Source organism: Pseudorasbora parva, chromosome 14 (assembly GCF_024679245.1).
Source record: "Pseudorasbora parva isolate DD20220531a chromosome 14, ASM2467924v1, whole genome shotgun sequence".
In the NCBI taxonomy this organism is placed as follows: domain Eukaryota; kingdom Metazoa; phylum Chordata; class Actinopteri; order Cypriniformes; family Gobionidae; genus Pseudorasbora; species Pseudorasbora parva.
Window position 1 is genome coordinate 13,703,220 of NC_090185.1, and position 20,392 is coordinate 13,723,611.

Consider the following 20,392-nt stretch of genomic DNA (forward strand, 5'->3'; position numbering starts at 1 on the left):
AAAATTAAAAAGCATGAACTCTACTTCAAAAAGAAGTGCATTTTCTGTGCAGTTGCTCTGTTAATGAGTGTCCAAAATAAATAGGCTATGATTTTGAAAGCATAAATACAAATATGTGAATAAATATAAAATAAACGAATTACTTTTGTTTTAGGACAGAAGCGCGAGCACCCCTTTTGTGTTTCATCCATAGGTGTTTCATCGATCAGGAGTCAGCGCTGTGAGAGAGTTGACCAATGAAAGCGAGTCATTGATGAGTCAACGCTGCGGGGCGCGGTTTGAGCGTAACCTGTGCAAAAATCCCGCTAATCAAACACACCTGAACAGCAGAGGGTCTTCAAGTTTAGGCTACTAAAGCTGCAGGCCAAGTGAGTTTCATCAGGGTTTCATTTGGGCAAGACTTTCTTGGAATTTTCAAACACGGTTTCGCTTTTAAATAAAAAACCTGACCGTCTAATTCAGCTCATTTCTCAGCAGTTCGTTGTGACATCGCTGATTGAGAAGATGGCAACTCGACTGTTATGCTCGTTGATTGTTTTGTGTTCTTCTGTGTGCTGGAGCGGAAGAGTCGAACGAGTCCCAGGTAACGTGTACTTCGTTATACATCGGGAAGAAAATGTGTAAATAGCTATACAAAATATGACTTTACCCACTCTCAGAGCTAGGGATGTCAGACAAAATTCCAGTAATCGGTATCAAATGGTATCAATAATTTTATGGTACTCTGTACCAATTTCGGTACCACATAATTTTTTTTAAATAATTATTTGTTCTTTATTTAAAGGGGGGGTGAAACACTCAGTTTCAGTCAGTGTCATGTCAATCTTGAGTACCTATAGAGTAGCATTGCATCCTGCATATCTCCGAAAAGTCTTTTTTTTTATAATTATATAAGAAAGATGCGCTGTTCCGAGTCTTTCCGAAAAAAGCCGAGCGGGTGGGGGCGTGTCGTGTGAGTGGAGCTAAATAATGACGTGTGCAGCAGCGCGCTGCAGTGAGGAAAGTGAGTCGCTCTGTGAGCAAAGTGATTCGCTCTGTGAGCAAAGTGATTCGCTCTGTGAGGAAAGTGATTCGCTCAGTGAGGAAAGTGATTCGCCCGCCGCGTGAGGAAAGTGATTCGCTCTGTGAGGAAAGTGATTCGCCCGCCGCGTGAGGAAAGTGGCTGTGTCCCAATTTAGGGGCTGCATCCTCCAAAGGCCGCATTTGAAGGCCGATTGCGTCACCGCGGAGCGACGAAGACTGTCCCAATTCAAACGTTGCAGCCTTCAAAGGACGCATTTGAAGGCCGATTGCGTCACAGCAGAGCTGCGAAGGCTGTCCCAATTCAAACGCTGCACCCTTTGAAGACCGACTGCGTCATCCTGGCACGACTAGGCTGCCCAAATTTGGAATGTCATTAAAATGCGACTCCTTATGCGCCCTTCACTTCTCAGGCGAATGAAGGATACAACAATGGACACTTCGCACCCTACCCTACCCCACAATTCATAGCGCGCAGGTGACGAAAATTATTTGTATTAATTGGATGCAAGCTGCCATAAATTCCTAATGAAGAAAAAGTTTTATTAAAAGAAAATGGCGAGTTCTAAAGGTGGTTCTGTGGCTGAGGAATTCACATATAAATGTAAGTAGTATTGTGTTTTAATTAATTCAAATTGCTATCTAAAACAAGTGTTAAAAGCATAAATATGGACCAAGCACCGAATCAGCTGAGTTAAATTAATCAAATACTAAATGTAATATCAGCAAAATGCTTTTCTTAGTAGGCTATTTTTTTTTATTTTTATTTTATTTTTTTTGTTCTCCAAATATCAAACAATTATTTCATTAGGAAGCATTTAGGCCTATAGACAAGCAAAAGTTACTCAATTAAGTAGCCTAGCAAGTTGCTTAAAATAATTTTAAACATATATCTTGTTGTCTGTTTAACAGAAAACGGTCATTCTGACCATATAGCTAATATTTTTCGTACTTCCTTTTTGTCATATTTACATTCGAAGGTTCTATTTATGTATTGGAATTAAGCTTTATATGTCGATCATATTTTATGATTGCATAACCATAAAAAATCAATTTAAATAAAATTGAACAACATGAAATAAATGGTGCACCGAGGGCAAATCGAACTCAGATATGTCTACAAATTATGCGCTAAACCGCGTCCAAAGGTGCGTGCCTTGCTTTGTGTGTGGCAAGCGGGAGAGCAAGTTGTTGTTGTTTTTTTCCATCGCAGTGAAAATGTTGTTTTTGATTCTAAATGAAGATTAAAGAAGAATATTTCGTTAGATAAATTTGAATTTTAAGTACAAATGTATATTCAAGTAGCTAAATAAAACAGCAGCACAAATGCAGAAGAAATGAAGCAAAAATAAAGCTGAAATGTGATAGATAAAATTACCTGAAAAACAGACTGCAATACATAATGTTATTCAAATAGCTGGTGAAACAAGTGTTAAAATCCAGGGGTGTTAAAAAAAAAAAAAACTGTTACTAAAAAATAAAATGTTACACCTGCGCAGCTTCTTTTGTCAGGTGGTCTGAGGCTAAACTTGTTCTAATACTTTGTTTTGTTTCAGGGACAAAGGAGCAGACTGCTCAGTTCATTAAACTGAGGGCTGAAAATGATGCTCTTTTTACTGGGGCCAAAAACTCTGCCCTTGTGACTTGGCGGTAAGGCATTAACCTTTTGTAATATTTAATTTAGCTGCATATTGTTATACAAATATAGGCCACAGAAAGGCCTTGGCAATGAGACAACAACTACATAATACAATAGTCTTTCACTTTGCTGTTGTTGTTTTTTTTAAAGTGCTGTCATGGAAGATATGTCTACAAATGTCTTTAGCAAACTTGAGGATCCAGGCATACAATTTGTGGAGTATTTTCTATAGAAATGTACAACTGTGTAATTTACTAATGATTGTAAGATTAATAATAATTAGTAATTCATTACATTTATATAGCGCTTTTCTAGACATCCAAAGCGCTTTACATATAGAAGGGGGGAACGTCCTCAACCACCACCAATTTGCACCCTGTCTTGGTATTTATTTATTTATTTTCACAAGTCTTTCCCTTTTCTCTTGTTTTAGGCGAATTCTGGAGAAAATGGACCTGTTGGGGAAGGTCAGTCCCTTGCAGGCCAAAAAAAAATGGGACAATTTAAAAAAAAAATACAAGGTAAGCAAGTCAGTTGACATGTTTGCTGAAATGTGGTTGTTGTTGTTGTTGTTGTTGTTAACAACAAACATGGTCTATGCTCTGCCTTAGGATTGCAAGTGTCCTGGGACAGGTGAGGGGGTGAGCGGGAAATCCACTGCTGCAACTTGGCCGTGGTTTGTCTACATGGATGAGGTATTGGGACAGAGGCCTTCCAACAACCCCCCTGTCCTAATTGCCTCCATCCCTGATGACCAACCAGGGTCAAGTTCAGCAGCCCCAGCCGCAGCCCCAGCCCCAGCCGCAGCCCCAGCCGCAGCCCCAGCCGCAGCCCCAGCCGCAGCCCCAGCCGCAGCCGCAGCCGCAGCCGCAGCCGCAGCCGCAGCCGCAGCCGCAGCCGCAGCCCCAGCCGCAGCCCCAGCCGCAGCCCCAGCCGCAGCCCCAGCCGCAGCCCCAGCCCGAAAAAGGGGCCGGGAGGATGAACTCATTGAGCTAATGAGGGAGGACATGATGGTTCAAAGGGAAACCGAGGCAAGGAGGGCACAAGAGAGCAGGGAGAGGATGGACAGACTATTTTCTCTCCTTGAGAAAATTATTGAAAAATAATTTATGTACTTTTTGGATATTTGTTTTCAGTTATTTCTGTTCAAATTTTATTTTGTAAGTGCAATTGAAGTGATATTTATTTATATTTGGAATTTAAGTTTGTTGTAAATGAAGTGCAGCAATTTCTGTAAAGTTTTTTTTTATTTATAAATATAAAAGCTGGTATTTGGAAATAAACAAATATGGAAACTGAAAACTTTGAGTAATTTATAAACACTAGGCATGCAAATTTCCATTTGTACATTTTTTTATTGTTTTTAACTATTGACAACAACAGAAAAACTTAATAATAATGATATATAAAAGATGGGGGGGGTGCACTCTCTCATTCAGCGGAGCAGGGAGACCCTGATTGTGCTGCTGGATGGGATGGGGTCCACAATAGAGACCCTGGTAAGGTCTCTGCCGGTGGGACATCATCTGGGATGGTCTCCAGAGTGTTTGTGTGCATATTTCCACTGTACACTGCATTGTCCATCAACGGCTTTGCAGGGCTGGCACAATCAACGGCTATCATGTCACTATTTTCAGAAAGAGGGAAGAATAAAATAAGTGAACTTGCATACTCAAATCAAACCATGAAATATTATAAACATGCAAAACCAATTTTTCCACTTAGGTATTGTAGCTTTATAACTCTTACTTGCCTGTTACAAATAGTCATGGTCAGCGGGTACCTCCTCCAGGGCAGACACCGCTGCAGACAGCTGGTCTCTCCATGGAGCACCACTGACTGTCTCCAAATCCTGCCCCCCCTCATCCTCTGCCACGTCCTGATCATCCTCATGCTCATCCTCCGGGCCCATGATGTCACCAACCTCAAGGCAGATGTTATGGAGGATGGCACAGGCTGTTATGACCTGAAATGGAAAGATATATATATTTAGACAGATTGAAGTTGTTTTCAGTACTTTTAAAATGTATTTTCAGTTTACTTACGTGAGGTACAAAGGTGTGGTGCACCTCCAGCGCATGCAAGAAGATGGCCCTAAACCTGGTCTTCATCATCCCAAAAGCACGCTCTATAATGGAGCGTGCCCTGGAATGATGAAGATTAAAGCGCTGGGCTCCCACACCTTGTACTGGCCTCCTGTAGGGAGTGATGAGGGGGAGTGGGTGTTGGAGACATGGGTACCCTCCGTCTGCCAGGATGAAGTGCCCTGGAGGAGGATACACTGACCTCCTGTACAGTGGGCTGTGGCGGAGCACTCGTGCATCATGCACTGACCCGGGCCAGCCCACGTACGTGTCAATGAAGCGGCCCTGATGGTCACAAACTGCCTGCAGGATGATGGATGGAAACAGTTTCCTGTTCCTGTAGCAATGACCATCAGGGCCGCTTGGTGGCTTGATACGGACATGACAGCCGTCGATTGCTCCTGCAGCTTTAAGGAAAGCTCTGTGCCTTGCCAGCCCTGCAAACCCACGGCAAACTGCATCCAGCTTCTCTGGGGTGTTGGGGAGATGAATTACTTGGTGGCGAATGGCCACCACCTCCTCAGCAACTCGGTGGACAATGCGGTGGACAGTGGAACGAGGCATGTCAAATGCTCTGGAGACCACCCTGTATGATGTACCACATGCCAGCCAGAAAAGAAACACCAGGGTCTCGATTGTGGAACCCCATCCATGTCGACGTTCATTTAGCAAATCCAGCAGCACTGTCAGGGCCTCCCTGCTCAGCCGAAAATCAGGACGTGTATCAGAATCACTAAAAAATCTGTCCAGCAGTGGGACATTCAGGTTAATCCTGCAGTACAGGGGTCTGGTCTAATTACGGGAAAGAAGAAAAAGAGAAATTGAGAAATCAGTGATGGTTTGGCAGTAATATGATGGCTGCACTACGTTTTATGTTGCATTTTACTTTTTACTAAAGTAGGTCTACATGTACAAATGTAAAGTATATTAAACAAATTTAGTTCCTTCACCACTCCTCGTTTTTAAAATGAAACTAACAAAATAAAATTATTGTTTCTTGTTTTTATGGTTCAATTGCCTACAAACAAAAACTGGGTTGAAACCCTGTCTAAATACATTCACCATGGTCAAGAGTATAAACTATAGCCTATCAAATATCATCTTGGCAACATAAAAATCAACATTCAAACTGCTTTATGTGTATTTTGTTTCTTCATGTGTCATAAGATTATACAAGTTAGTTGAAACCAAATACTTAGCTACAAATAAAATGTATAATCCGTCAATAAGAATGCAGAAAACCAGTTCAACTTACCTGCCTATGATCTTGGCAAAGTCTCAGATAAATGACCCGGCGGCGCCGGGGTTGAAACCCCACCATCTCCTCCAGTAACTCATACAAAATAAAAATAAAAACTAGCAATTCTGGCTCCATAGTTGTCAGGATGGCAGCTCTCCTCTTACAGTTTGCTAGGTGGCAGCAGTGGTAATAGGGAACAGCTTGTGGCTCAATTATCAATTACCAATGAAGGCTACATTTGGAGCCTCCTTTGAAGGCCATGTAGGCTGCATCCTTAGAAGGATGCATCCTTCAAAGGATGCAGCCCCTGAATTGGGACACAGCTAGTGAGTCGCTCTGTGAGGAAAGGGATTCGCTCTGTGAGGAAAGTAATTCGCTCAGTGAGGAAAGTGATTCGCCCGCCGCGTGAGGAAAGTGAGTCGCTCGGTGAGGAAAGTGATTCGCCCGCCGCGTGAGGAAAGTGATTCGCTCAGTGAGGAAAGTGATTCGCCTGCCGCGTAGTGATGGGAAGTTCGGTTCTTTCCCGCGAACCGGTTCTTTCGGACAGTTCGTTTCAATGATCCGGTTAAAAAAACCGGATCACCGGTTCTTTTACGTCTTTACGTAATGACGTCATTTCTATCATCCCGGCGGATGAATATACATTCAAACACATCCATATAAAGTATTTGTAATCAAAACTTAGTATAGTAATAATTATAATTGACATCATCATCATCTTGGAAACATTTTTTCATTTATGTTTAGCAACAGCACTCAATACAGTTCACCAAATCGAACTGAATCGATTTACAACATCTACTTCAAGATATTAGTTTTATTTCTAGAGAGACTGTCACTGTCACTGTCGTGCACACACTGATGTTTTACACGGATTAAATAAACTTACATTGACATTACACAAATCCTCAGTTCACCCGGGCTCATGTATTTTCAGCATCAGCTGTCCCAGTTCGAGAGAAACAGTTCGGTTACGACGCTCTCACGCATGCTCAGTATCTCAGCTCACCGGTTCTCAGAATCGAACATGTCCGAAAGATCGAACGTGTCCTATAGAAACGGTTCTCGATTCTGTACCGGTGATCCGTTGCAACCGGTCGATCTGACTCGAGAACCGCTGTATCAGTGTGTGTGTGTGTGTGTGTGTGTGTGCTGAGGACAGGGTGCTGAGCTGCGAACTGCTGCTGAATAGTCTATATCATAGGCTACTGTTTTGATTACATCTATTTTAAAATCTTTATCGACTTAGAAATTAAATAAGATAAAAGCTGTTCCTGAAAATATCATGCATTATTGATAAAACAAATAAATGTTTAATTTGACCGTTTTACAATCTATTGTTTCCAAAACTTTAAAATAATACAGTGACAGCTTTATAATGTTTCCAAACGTGATTAGTTTTAAATACACTTAACCTGCATTTCGTTCCTCTGAACAAATAACACGCATGCGCAGCTCATCGGCTCATCGGTTCTCAGTATCGAACGTGTCCGATAGAAACGGTTTTGATTCTGTACTGCTGATCCGAGGGTCCGACAACCGAACCGGTACGTTCGGTTACACGCGCATGCTCAGTATCAGCTGCTCGTGAGTTCATCAGATCTCTCAGCAAAACATGTCTCACTTCAGCTAACGATTGGAGTTACAGCATCTACTTCAAGATATTAGTTTTATTTCTAGTTTGAGAGACTGTCACTGATGGCAGAAAGTTAATATCTACAGTATTTGTGGGATCAGCCCTGATTTGAGACGCGAACCGTTTAGAACGATTCAGTTCGATTTGGTGAACTGGTTCGACCGGTTCACTATAAAGATCCGGTTAAAAAGAACGATTCGTTCGCGAACCGGACATCACTACTGCCGCGTGAGGAAAGTGAGTCGCTCTGTGAGGAAAGTGATTCGCCCGTCGCGTGAGGAAAGTGCTAATACAGATCGACCGCCGGCCTATCAGTGGGTAAGTCAGTAGCTAATGGTTATATCACCTGTTTAGCATCCTACAAGCCAGCGCTTTGATGGGCGTAGCCTGTTGCTTTCGCTCTCTCCCTCGCTCTCTCTCACGCGCTTCCGGTAGAATTGTCCGTAAGGCCCATACAAGGAAATTCCGCCCCCACTAACGTCAATGGGAACGCATGATCTCAAAAAACTTGCCGAAACTTATGACTAACCGGAAGTAGTATTTTTGACAAAGAAATACTCCCATCAAACGTCCACCTTAACTTTTGAAACTTTGTCTATGTTTAGTATGGGATTCCAAGTCTTTAACAGTGTAAAAAGATCAGTATGCATGAAACAGCATTTCACCCCCCCTTTAACTATTAAAGAAATCCAATTGTAATAATGTTGTTGTTAATAATAATACACAAACATTTGACTGTATGGTGTTTAAAAATGAACCTTTTTACAAAAAGATTAAGTGAAAAAATCTGTCATCTTGGGCATTATTATTAGAGATGTAGCTAAATCATACAACAGTATCCAATTTTTTTTAAATTAATTTTCCGCGTTTTCACTGTAAGACACTAGGGGGCGCTATTACGCATCTGAATGAGTAGGCCTACTAAATCTCCTGATCAAAACAGGCAAAGACCACCAAAAAAACAAAAAACAACGTGATCATCAACATTAAACATCATCGATCAAAACTGTCTAATGTCACTGAATGAAATGTGGACCCAGGATAAACTGTGCAAGGGGTGTGGTTGATATATTGCATGCTCTGATATTCATACAACACAATTTTCTATGGGCATTTATATTACTTCTGTTAGATGAGGCTTCCTACACCAAATAAGGCACATTTCATAGCCTTTAGTCACTGTATAGATTACTATTTTGATTAGCATTGAAGTGTAAATGTACTTATTATTATGAAAATATTTATTCAGCTATGGTGCTAGTGTGATGTTTTCCTGGAATGACGTGCTAGTGCTATCGTACTTCTGCGAGGCATATTTGGAGTTTGTGTGAGCGACCTCTGTCTTTCAGATTTAGCAGCATTTAATACTCATCACAGAGCCGTGCTTCACTAACAAGCTCGGTGTAAATCTGCGTGTTTTGTTGTTTATTTGTTTTTTTTTGGCCGCCAAATCATGTGCAGTTTAATTGATTAAACGTTTGGCCCTGTAGTGAGTTATTGAGCATTCAGTGATATGATATATTATAATGCATAACAGGGAACACAAAGCCAGGAGTGTGTCCAAACAACGACCGACCAGACGTGTGTGGCATGTTGTGTCTGGATGACATTGACTGTCCGAACGATGAGAAATGCTGCAGTAATAAATGTGGACGGCTGTGTTTGCCTCCATACACAGGTATTTATATTAGTGTGTGGGTCAACTTTTTATTTTTATCTTTTTAAATGCGAGTCATTCAGCGTTCATTGCTATTGTTATACAAACACATGACAGAGGAACCAAAGCCAGGAGTGTGTCCAAACAACAACCGATCAGATGAGTGTGGCATGGTGTGTGTGGATAACAGTGACTGTTCTTATGACGAGACATGCTGCAGTAATGAATGTGGGATGCGGTGTATGCGTCTAAGTGAAGGTATTTGAACTTTCTTTTTATTTTCCCCGTTTTTTAAAGTCATTCAGCATTCTTTGCTATATATTATACAAACACATGACAGGGTTACCAAAGGACGGCGTGTGTCCAAAAAACAACCTTGGAGTAGTGTGTGAAGAGTTGTGTTCCAATGACAGCGACTGTCCGGACGATGAGAAATGCTGCAGCAGAGGATGTGGACATGCATGTAGCGCTCCATATGAAGGTATGTTACACTGATGCGTGGGTCAGAGGGTAACCCCTCTGAATACACTGCTGAAAATTAAAGGAACAGGAGGACTGATTTCAAAGACACCCTGATAATCAGAGTGAAAAAATATGCAGCAGACTAGTCCATTTTGCTGAAATTTCATTGAAGCAAATCAAAATGGTACTCTGTAGTTTGTATGGCCCCCACATGCTTGTACACATGCCTGACAACGTCGGGCACGCTATTAATGAGACGACGGATGGTGACCTGGGGTATTTCCTCGCAGGTCTGGGGTCTCATAAAGTGTGCGTACGCACAGAACGGGGCTGGAAATGTACGTACACCAGTTCCCACGCAAAGGTTGTGATCTATAAAAAACAAACTTGATGGGAGACTGTGTGCCCCTTTAAGCAAACTTTGAGCTGTGCGTACGCACATTCTGGAGACAAAAGGAATTGGCGACACAGATGGTGAGCTCGTGAACTAAAGTTAGAACTGTAGAAAATAAACGTGAGCGATTATAACAATGACATTAAATTTTCACTCCATTTTATACGTTATAACCACATTATCATGAAGATTAAATCCAACAGTGTTATTTGTGCCGATTGTTTTAGGCTATATACATCTAGCAAAATCCAAATGGAACTCAAAATGTATTTAATAAAATAATAATAATCAGCGCTGCCTTAGTCACATTGTCCACAACGAGACGTGATGGAGAATAGCACGAAATACCTTTATATTAGAAATGTATACCTTAATGTACATATATCATAAAATGTCAGTCTGCAAATACAGTCATAAAGCACAATCGCTCATCGGTCCTAACTATTACGGTGTTCATTACAAAACCGCTACGAAGAAGCATGTTCACTATAACACTTTCGTCTTAAAGGGGGGGTGAAATGCTGTTTCATGCATACTGATCTTTTTACACTGTTAAAGACTTGGAATCCCATACTAAACATGGACAAAGTTTCAAAAGTTAAGGTGGACGTTTGATGGGAGTATTTCTTTGTCAAAAATACTACTTCCGGTTAGTCATAAGTTTCGGCAAGTTTTTTGAGATCATGCGTCCCCATTGACGTTGGTGGGGGCGGAATTTCCTTGTATGGGCCTTACGGACAATTCTACCGGAAGCGCGTGAGAGCGAGCGAGGGAGAGAGCGAAAGCAACAGCCTACGCCCATCAAAGCGCTGGTTTGTAGGATGCTGGACAGGTGACAATTACACATAGCACATAATGTCACCAAAAAAAGTGCGTTTTTGGTTGCCAGACCAAGACAGTCCTGCACAGATTCTCCAAAACCCCGCGTTAAGGCAACAGTGGATGTAATTTGCTTTTCCGGATCAGCAACTGAGTTGCGCGACTGTTTATATCTGTTCGCTGCATTTCGGTGCCGACTGTTTCATAAACAAGGCCCAGCTCGACGCCGCATTTTCCCAATCGCCTAATGCTGAAGGATGGAGCAGTCCCAACGTTAGAACCGCAGGCGGTGAGTAAGACTGCTTCAAATGTCTGTGTTTTTTTTAGTCCGCTTACTGTCTACACAAACCACGCGTAAACACACAAACACACGTGCACAACTGCACTTCCCACATGTACACCTTCAAAGACAAAAATACGACGATATAATTCAAGTATAAATATGTAAATAACACAAGCCGCTAAGCATATTATATAGTTAGTGTATAACTTGTACCACATAGAGACGTCCTGCTCTAGTCGTTTTTGCTGCTGCTCCTGTTCAACTGCAGCCTCTGGGTCTGATTCCGGATCATAGATGTATGGCTGTATCTGATTAAAAGCCATATTTTTATTTTGAATAAAGTTTTTTTTCCCGCTGTTAGGGATGACGGACTCGACTCAACACACAGCGCGCTGCTGCACACGTCATTATTTAGCTCCGCTCACACGACACGCCCCCACCCGCTCGGCTTTTTTCGGAAAGACTCGGAACAGCGCATCTTTCTTATATAATTATTAAAAAAATAAAGACTTTTCGGAGATATGCAGGATGCAATGCTACTCTATAGGTACTCAAGATTGACATGACACTGACTGAAACTGAGTTTTTCACCCCCCCTTTAAATTTTCCCCTACAAATTATTTTATTTTTAACGATCAGTCTATTTGTTAGAAACGTATAAATCCTCTGGTGACCCGTGTATGTATGCTTGACGGCATGATGGCACTGTTGGAGGATTACGCCAATGGCAGAATAAGGAGAGAACGAGTTTTCATTCAGGGACATTATCAGCAAAACTGCATGGATTTTATTTGATTTGAAGTGTTTAAAATTTAAAAAAATATTTTAAATTAAAATCACACTTTATTTAAAAACAAAATACCTGAGAAGTATTTAATACAATTTTGTTTTTATGGATATTTTGATATTGTTCTACAACATAAAAAGGATATTGAATGATTTTCAGCAATGTAATTCTAAGGCACACATTTAAAAGGCGTTTATGGTCTGTATCTAATATTTTTCAATGTCTTTTGACAGTGTTAAACATGGTGTCACATGGATGGGAGAATGCGGTAACGCTTTAGTATAGGGAACACATTCCCTATTAACTACGACTTTTGCCCTAAATTCCTTATTTACTGCTTATTAATAGTTAGTAAGGTAGCTTTTAGGTATTGGGTAGGATTAAGGAATGCAGATTAAGGCATTAATGTGCTTTTTTAAATACTAATATCCTATTAATATGCATGCTAATAAGCAACTAGTTAACAACAACCTTAAAATAGTGTTACCGAATATGCATAGTAGAACTAGGCGTTGTAAGCTCCATATATGGTGATTTCTGGGAGGAGACAGGGTGGAGAACCACATGCACAATCTGCTGCTGACTGTGTTTTTTTTTTTTTTTTTTTTTTTTTTTTTTTTTTTTTTTTTTTATAAAGGGATTTTTGCGCAGGTTCTGGCATACGCATTGTTTTATAAATCAGGGTTTTGTGCACGCAAAATCTAGATTTTTGTACACATGTGCACTTTTAGAATGAAATCTACGCAAAGTCTTATAAATGAGACCTCCTGGATTAGGGCATCCCTGAGCTCCTGGACAGTCCGAGAAACATTTCCTGTTTTGGGGGTCGTCTCATTGTTGCCCATCTAGTGAGCTGCTTGTTGTTAGTTTCAACACAAAGTAGGTGAAACTGATTAACAACCCCCTATGCTACTTTACCGACCGGATCAATATCCTGGGAGTTTAACTGGCTTGATGCTATTCTCTTCTTTAAAAAGTGTTTCTTTAATCTCTTTTTGAGCAGTGTAGAATGGAATATCCCATGCTGGCAAAAAGTCGGAATCTAGCGCGCCTGGTGGAAAATCACAAAATTTATAGGTTTCCAACCTGAGCTGCAGAGTGAAATCCGATTGCTGGCTGATCGGGCTGGGTTTATCCAGTCTAGTCTTGATTTGAGATTTTCACACAAATTAGTTCATTAAGCCCTCGTCTAGCAATCCTAATGCTCCAAATGGCAATTGAATGTCTAAGGATCTTCTGTATATGTTTACTGGGTGGAGTACCTTTCCTTTGTCCTTGAAAAACAATTCCTCTCGCTGACTGACAGGTCCGACATGCGCTTCAGACCTTGATCCCGATACACGCATACACAGAATAGAGACAGACCATGTTTAGGCCACACTGGTGGAGGGGAACAATCCAACGCTCCATTGACTTTGTATTGTGTCAAGTGGCCTCCTTGTCATTTCTGACTTATAACAAAGGCAAAGTCTGAAACTTACAATGTGACCAAGCTGTACAGCAAACAAGCTAAAAAAAACCAGAACTAGCCATCCTTAAAGGAGAAAAGTGGATCTAGGCAATAAGATGTGAAGCTTCAGCAGGAAGACTGGGTACATTTTTGCATCTGACATTACTTCTGTGCAGTAAACACTGTCGCTTAAGTAAAATATCCAAATGTCAGTCTTATATTTCCTGTTGTTTGTTCCCGTCGAGTGGGTGTCGTTCTCATTGTAATATAACATGTCGTGCTTTGTCTCAATAATTTGTATCCACTTGTGTCCTTAAACGTGTTTTTTTTGGTGTCTGTCAGCGGTTTATAAAAAAAATTCTTTTGGTTTTTTTGGTTCTGAGTTTAGCTTATTTGTGGTACACCCTGTCACAAACACAGAACGATGTCTAAAAGCTGCTGTAAGTCAGAAATGAGGAGGAGGCAGCTTCACTCAATACTACGTCAATGGAGGCAGTTGTGGGTGTATTTTTCAGATTATGTTGCTCTGTCTCTATTACAGTACTTCCAAATATCTGTCTTTGAGTATTCACGCAAACGTCATCTTATGTCTTAAATTAATGTTTGGTGAACCTGTGGAAGAGACTCTAACATTTTTAGATCTGTGCGGTACAGTAGGTCTTAATATATAGGTGCCGTTTCATTAATCAAACAATTGTATATCTAGAAAAAGTTGACTCAATATTTGGTTTTGACTTTGTGCTACATTTGGTGTTATTATCAGGGTGGTTGCTATATTTTGGAAAAGTATTTAATAGACTGCAAAAAAGCATTCCTCTCATTTTGCCAGTATGGGTCACATGTATGTTTTAAATGCTGAGGCATTGCCATATGCTGTTACAAACACATGACAGATAAACCAAAGCCAGGAGTGTGTCCAAACGATGACCTTGGAGTAGAAGGAGTGTGTGCGGAGTTGTGTTCCTATGATAGCGACTGTCCGGATGATGAGAAATGCTGCAGCAATGGATGTGGACATGCATGTAGAGCTCCATATGAAGGTATGTTACACTGATGCGTGGGTCAGTAACCCCTATAATATAATAGCCCATGCCTGCAAAAAGTCAGACTGTACCATGCCAGGTGGATATGCTGGTTTGTGATTGACACTAAATTTGGTGTTATTACCAGGGATTTTAAGGTATGGTTGCTACATTTAGAAGTTTTTTTTTTTAATAGACACAAAATAACACATTTTTGAAACCCTGCATGTGCCTCATTTTGCCAGCACGGGTCACATCCTTTAAATGCTGAGTCATTCATATTAGTCATATGCTGTTCTATAAACACTTGACAGATAAACCAAAGCCAGGAGTGTGTCCAAACAATATTGGAGTAGTAGGAGTGTGTGCAGAGATGTGTTTCGATGACAGTGACTGTCCGAACGATGAGAAATGCTGCAGCAGTAGATGTGGACCTCAGTGTACAGCTCCAGAGAAAGGTATTTATATTCTCGCACACGTATTTATCTTAATCAAAGTACCTGAATTTGGCACGTGGAGCCTTTCAAGCACGTGGCTTTACAAGGATTAATAGATGGCATGCATGCGACTTCACCATCAGCCTGAGTGACTGTGGTTCTACCCCACTGAGTGGCAAAAAGACTGAGGCAATCCTGCGCCTCTTCCGAACTGAGGGAGACTGACTTGACAATAGCGTGTACATTTTCTCACTCAAACCACAGCCGCTTCTGCTACTCAATGCTTTTAGAGGGAAAAGCTCCCCATAACTGCTGGTCTAGGATCTGTCTCCTTTGTAATAGGATATTATAATTACCGAAAGTGTTGGCAAAAGATCCATTGTATATCTGTCTTTGTGCTCGTCAAATGATTCCTTTTCCCTTTGTTGAATAATGTAGCCAATCACAGACATGTTTGATTTCTAAAACGCAATGGCCTACCACAGGTGTCGAAGTTAGACTCCACTCAGCGCTCAAGTATTTGTCCAGAGATGAATTCTATACGAAAATCCTCTAACAAAGTCTAGACATTATGTAGATGAGAGATTCATTGTGTTCTCGCGTCAGTGATTAATATAATGGAACTGAGATCCCGTTCATTGACTGTGTGATGGCTTTTAGTGATTGTAGTCACATTTCAATACATAGACCCAAATCTGCATATGCATTCGGTATTCACTCTCGAAACTGACAGTGAATATTAACAATTCCGGCTCATATAAACGTCAGGAAACACGATTCCTGGCTGCATGTGTATCCATGGATCTTTGGTAAGCTGTAAAACGTGTTAAATCGAGCCAAACCTTAAGTTTAAACTGATTTATTTTTATTCGCGGTTTCCCTATGAACTCCACTCATGCAGCAGCTCTTCTGCCACTCAGTCCAGCTGAGGGGTTTGTGTCAGTGGGAAAACTGCATCGCTGCATACCCTCTAGAATACTTCAAATACAATTTGCTCCATCAGCAAAATGTTTAGTGCTCTGTATCTGAGATTGAATACTGCTATAGACTGACTAAAGCTGTGTGTCTATATCCCTGCAGTGAAGCCTCGTGGTGACTGCCTCAATACGACTATGTGCCTAGAACCGCTGGAATGAAGGCCAGTGTCCTGACGGACAGTGAATGCAGTTAACAGTGCTGATTTAACAATCAGCGAGTCCTCTGGATTTTTTTTTTTTTTTTTTTTGCTTGTCATATTTAAGGTCTTACTGTCACCAAATAAATCAGTTAATTTGTCTTCTGTGTTTTTTTTTTTTAAACTTTTTTTTTTTTTTTTTTTTTTTTGGGAACAGTTCTTCTACCCTCCTTGTGCTGGAGGAGCCTTTACAGAGTGCTGGACTCTTGCATTGTCAACACAAATGTATGCACCTCTTGATAGAAAAACATCACACTTATTTTCATCAAATGGTGCATACATTTTTGGTCCAGATCATGACTTGACAATGCAAGAGTCCAGCACTCAGTCTCCTCTAGCACACCCCAAAGACTTTCACTGACTTGAAGGCCTGGGACTGTAGTCACAAAACATTCTTACCACCAAGTTATCCTAAATCGCAGAAGTTCTTAGTTATCAGTTCTCTCTTAATTTATTCACAGAGCTGCTGAGAGCAAATTTTACTAAGGAATAGAGAGAAGCCTTAAGCTGAGAGTAAGGGCAGGGTTGACCTTTGTTGCTTTGGATGATGTCATCACACTTACTATGACCATCGTGATTGGCTGATAGGGGTGGGATCTCTTTCAGTGGTATTTATATAATTCAAATTTTGTTGAACAAATGTTGTTTCATGTTGCTATATTAAAAAATAAAATAAGAATGTAGCCATATTCAAGTAAAGATTTTAAAAAGTAGGCTAATTGTCACTAAACTAGTATGTTCAGCTCGACCTCACTCGCGGTCTGTGACGTGGGGCAGAACTCTGGGTTTGGGCTGAGCTCGGAGCCCTCAGTCGCTGTGAACAGCATGTCATATGTTTATTGTTTTACGTTATTCAATCTTTTGTAGGTATGAATAACCACTGCTCATAATAAAAACAACCGCTTTTTTTTTTAAATATTAGATACAATAGAGCAACAATTTAGGAGTCCTAAAATTAGGACTGACAGCCCCATTATGTCTACAAGTTTCTTTTAAGTCAGCAAGTTTGGCGTCACTTTTAGCCTTAAGATGTTTTGTGAATACAGCCCCTGGATTCTGGTCTCCAATTCATGTGAGAATGATCCTTCATGTTCCCTCACAAACATTCACAGTTTGAGCTGATGAATCTTGACATTGTCATCTTGGAATATGATGTGTCTGTCTTCATAGTTATTTAACCCTTTAACAGACACAACTGGAAAATGGTCTGCAAAAAATAATTGCATGTCACATTTCATCTGGACTTAAGTACAACATTCAAAGGAGGTTTTCTTTAATATACATTTGATTTTGAGTTCACGTTTAGGCTGTAAAAAGATTATTCATAAATGTGTTTCCACTGTAAACTGGGTTTCCAGTACTGCTCATTGCATTTTTGCTCATTCTGGGATGACGAGTGACAGGTCGCTTTTGTGTGTGGTTGGGAGGGCCAGTAGAAATCCTGTTCCAGGACTGGTGCCCTTAGGGAAGGCCCTTATACGCCAAGCACAACAGCTAATGTAGTCTATATCTATACAATGGACATGTCTCTTTTCAAATAAAATGAGTCTAGTGAGAAGTGCATTTATACACTCACCTAAAGGATTATTAGCAACACCCTACTAATACAGTGTTTGATCCCCTTTTGCCTTCAGAACTGCCTTAATTCTATGTGGCATTGAGTCAACAAGGTACTGAAAGTATTCTTCAGAAATGTTGGCCCATATTGATAGGATAGCATCTTGCAGTTGATGGAGATTTGTGGGATGCACATCCAGGGCACAAAGCTCCCGTTCCACCACATCCCAAAGATGCTCTATTGGGTTGAGATCTGGTGACTGTGGGAGCCATTTTAGTACAGTCAACTCAGTCATGTTCAAGAAACCAATTTGAAATGATTCAATCTTTGTGACATGGTGCATTATCCTGCTGGAAGTAGCCATCAGAGGATGGTGGTCATAAAGGGATGGACATGGTCAGAAACAATGCTCAGGTAGGTCGTGGCATTTAAATGATGCCCAATTGGCACTAAGGGCCCTAAAGTGTGCCAAGAAAACATCCCCCACACCATTACACCACCACCACCATCCTGAACAGTGGTAACAAGGCATGATGGACTAGAACAGCAGAAGACCCCACCGGGTACCACTCATCTCCACTACAAATAGGAAAAAGAGGCTACAATTTGCACAAGCTCACCAAAATTGGACAGTTGAAGACTGTCAAAAATGTTGCCTGGTCTGATGAATCTCGATTTCTGTTGAGACATTCAGATGGTAAAGTCAGAATTTGGCGTAAACAGAATGGATTCATCATGCCTTGTTATCACGGTGCAGGCTGTCGGTGCTGCGGTAATTAAGTCTGGATTTCCTGTAAAGAGTCTTGAAGTTTCACCGGGACAACAACTGAATGATACAATTTAGCACTCTTATGGAAATATATTTTGGAATTATCATTTAAATCTGACATTTTTTAAAAATTGTTTGTTATAAATCAACCCGTATAGAAAATGACTTTCTATTACAAACCCTTGAGATCATGACCACTAGAGGACACCAGGACCTAAAGCATGTTTATCAGGCATTTTGGGAATTGGGAAATGAAAATCAATATTCCTATTAAAAAAATGTTATTATTAATGTTGCAACTATTACTCCCATTATTACACTTCTTTTTTCATTACGCTCCAAAAATATTCATATGCAAATTAGTTGCATAGAATAGGAAAACACATATGGCCATTTTACCCACATATTGCAGAAAGCAATTTTTTTTTTTTTAAATCGGATAATCCAAAGTTTGCCGACTAGAACACTTGGCCAAATATAGGAAATACGTCAGGTAACTGGGCAAGTGCACTGCAAAGATGGAGGGCATCTGGCTTAAAACTAAATATTAAAAAATGTGAATTATTACTAATTCATATTCCTTCTCTGTTTATTTTTTTTTATAATATTCCTATAAAAGATACTGTTAAATACTCAGTGATTCACATTACAAAGAATAACACATCACTTAATAATCTTAACATTTGGAATAATTTAGAAAAGTGCGAAACTTATTTGAATTTGTTGGCTCAAAGAGATGTCTCTATTATTGGCTGAATTTTTCTCACAAAATTGGAGTGCATTTAATAATAATAATAATAATAATATATTTTATTTGTAAAGCCCTTTTCATAGTTAAAAACAATCCCAAAGTGCTAAATTCTAATTTCTAGATTTATCTACCCTGCTTACTCAATTTCATTTTCTAATAGTGTAATAAAAGCTATAAACCAAGCCAATTTTAATTTTATTTGGAAAGGAAAAAAACACTACATTAGAAAAGGAACTTTGGTCAAAGACATCGATTTTTGAATGCATTAAAAAAAAAAAAAATGGCAAAGATGGCAAGTGTTTGGACCGGACAGGGCACCCGTGCTAATGGAGTAGAGAACAGTGAACACGGCATAGGGAATATTTCAAACGCAGCGTGTTTTTTTTTTTTTTTTTTTAATCCTTCCCTTTCTATCCTTTTTCGCACTGTGTTTTTTTTTCGAAAATGTTTTCGTCTCGTAATGATGACGTAATCGACGCATGCCCAAGACGAGACCAGGGGTGCGTCCGAAATCGCGTACTATGTGAGTAGGTACTACATTTGAATTAGAACGTACTTCGCGACCGTTAAAAAAGTACGTTCTATATAGTATGAATACGGGTAGTATGAATGGAGTCGGACGTACTACATGCGCCATGATGGAATTGTCACGTGATAGACGCCGTCATGACAGCGCGGAGATTTAAAGAGCCCATTTCACCGACTGCACACATTCGCCAGCGATGTTTTTAGATCTGCTTCGCTTTTATCTGCGTTTTTTACGTTCGAGCTCACAATCCAGAGGAGGCGTCGGTCAGCTCCTCGCAGGTCACGCCTACGTCCAGAGCTTGTGCGGTATTTCTCAAATAATGCAAGTATTATAATGTATTTAGCTTTTAAATATTACCTCAGAAACAAATGTGTGTGCGTCTCTCTATTAATGGAACTACAGTGGTCCCTAGAGGCGACACCCACTAACCACTGGCCCAATGGCTAAGGCTGAGTGTGAATTTGTGTGCCAAACATTTGAAATTATAGTTACATATCACATATTTGAGCTTCATGTTTTACAAACTATTTACTTCAAGAGTAAATCCAAAAATTACCGAGATCGTAAAGTCTTCATCTTGTACACGCTTTAAAAGAAACATATAACTTTAACGTTATTGAACTATTTTAAAGTGATGCCCTATAAATGAGATTACTAGTTATCAAAGTCCTTTTAGATCTT

At 40.3% G+C, this 20,392-nt stretch overlaps 2 protein-coding genes across 2 annotated transcripts; one reads left to right on the forward strand and one right to left on the reverse strand.

Annotated features, from left to right (window-relative positions):
• Positions 1-375: 375 nt before the first annotated feature.
• LOC137039440 (perlwapin-like) lies at positions 376-16,088 on the forward strand. The gene is made up of 7 exons (XM_067414752.1): positions 376-583; positions 9,157-9,297; positions 9,394-9,534; positions 9,617-9,757; positions 14,365-14,511; positions 14,808-14,951; positions 16,011-16,088. Exons 1-7 carry the CDS (start codon positions 505-507, stop codon positions 16,064-16,066), a joined length of 849 nt encoding a protein of 282 aa, XP_067270853.1. The 5' UTR covers positions 376-504; the 3' UTR covers positions 16,067-16,088.
• Positions 3,577-6,307, reverse strand: LOC137039439 (putative nuclease HARBI1). Its single transcript, XM_067414751.1, has 4 exons — positions 5,999-6,307; positions 4,705-5,535; positions 4,413-4,625; positions 3,577-4,286 (listed from the first exon to the last, which is right to left on the reverse strand). The coding sequence occupies exons 1-3, from the start codon at positions 6,116-6,118 to the stop codon at positions 4,416-4,418; spliced, it is 1,161 nt and encodes a 386-aa protein (XP_067270852.1). The 5' UTR covers positions 6,119-6,307; the 3' UTR covers positions 3,577-4,286; positions 4,413-4,415.
• Positions 16,089-20,392: the final 4,304 nt, after the last annotated feature.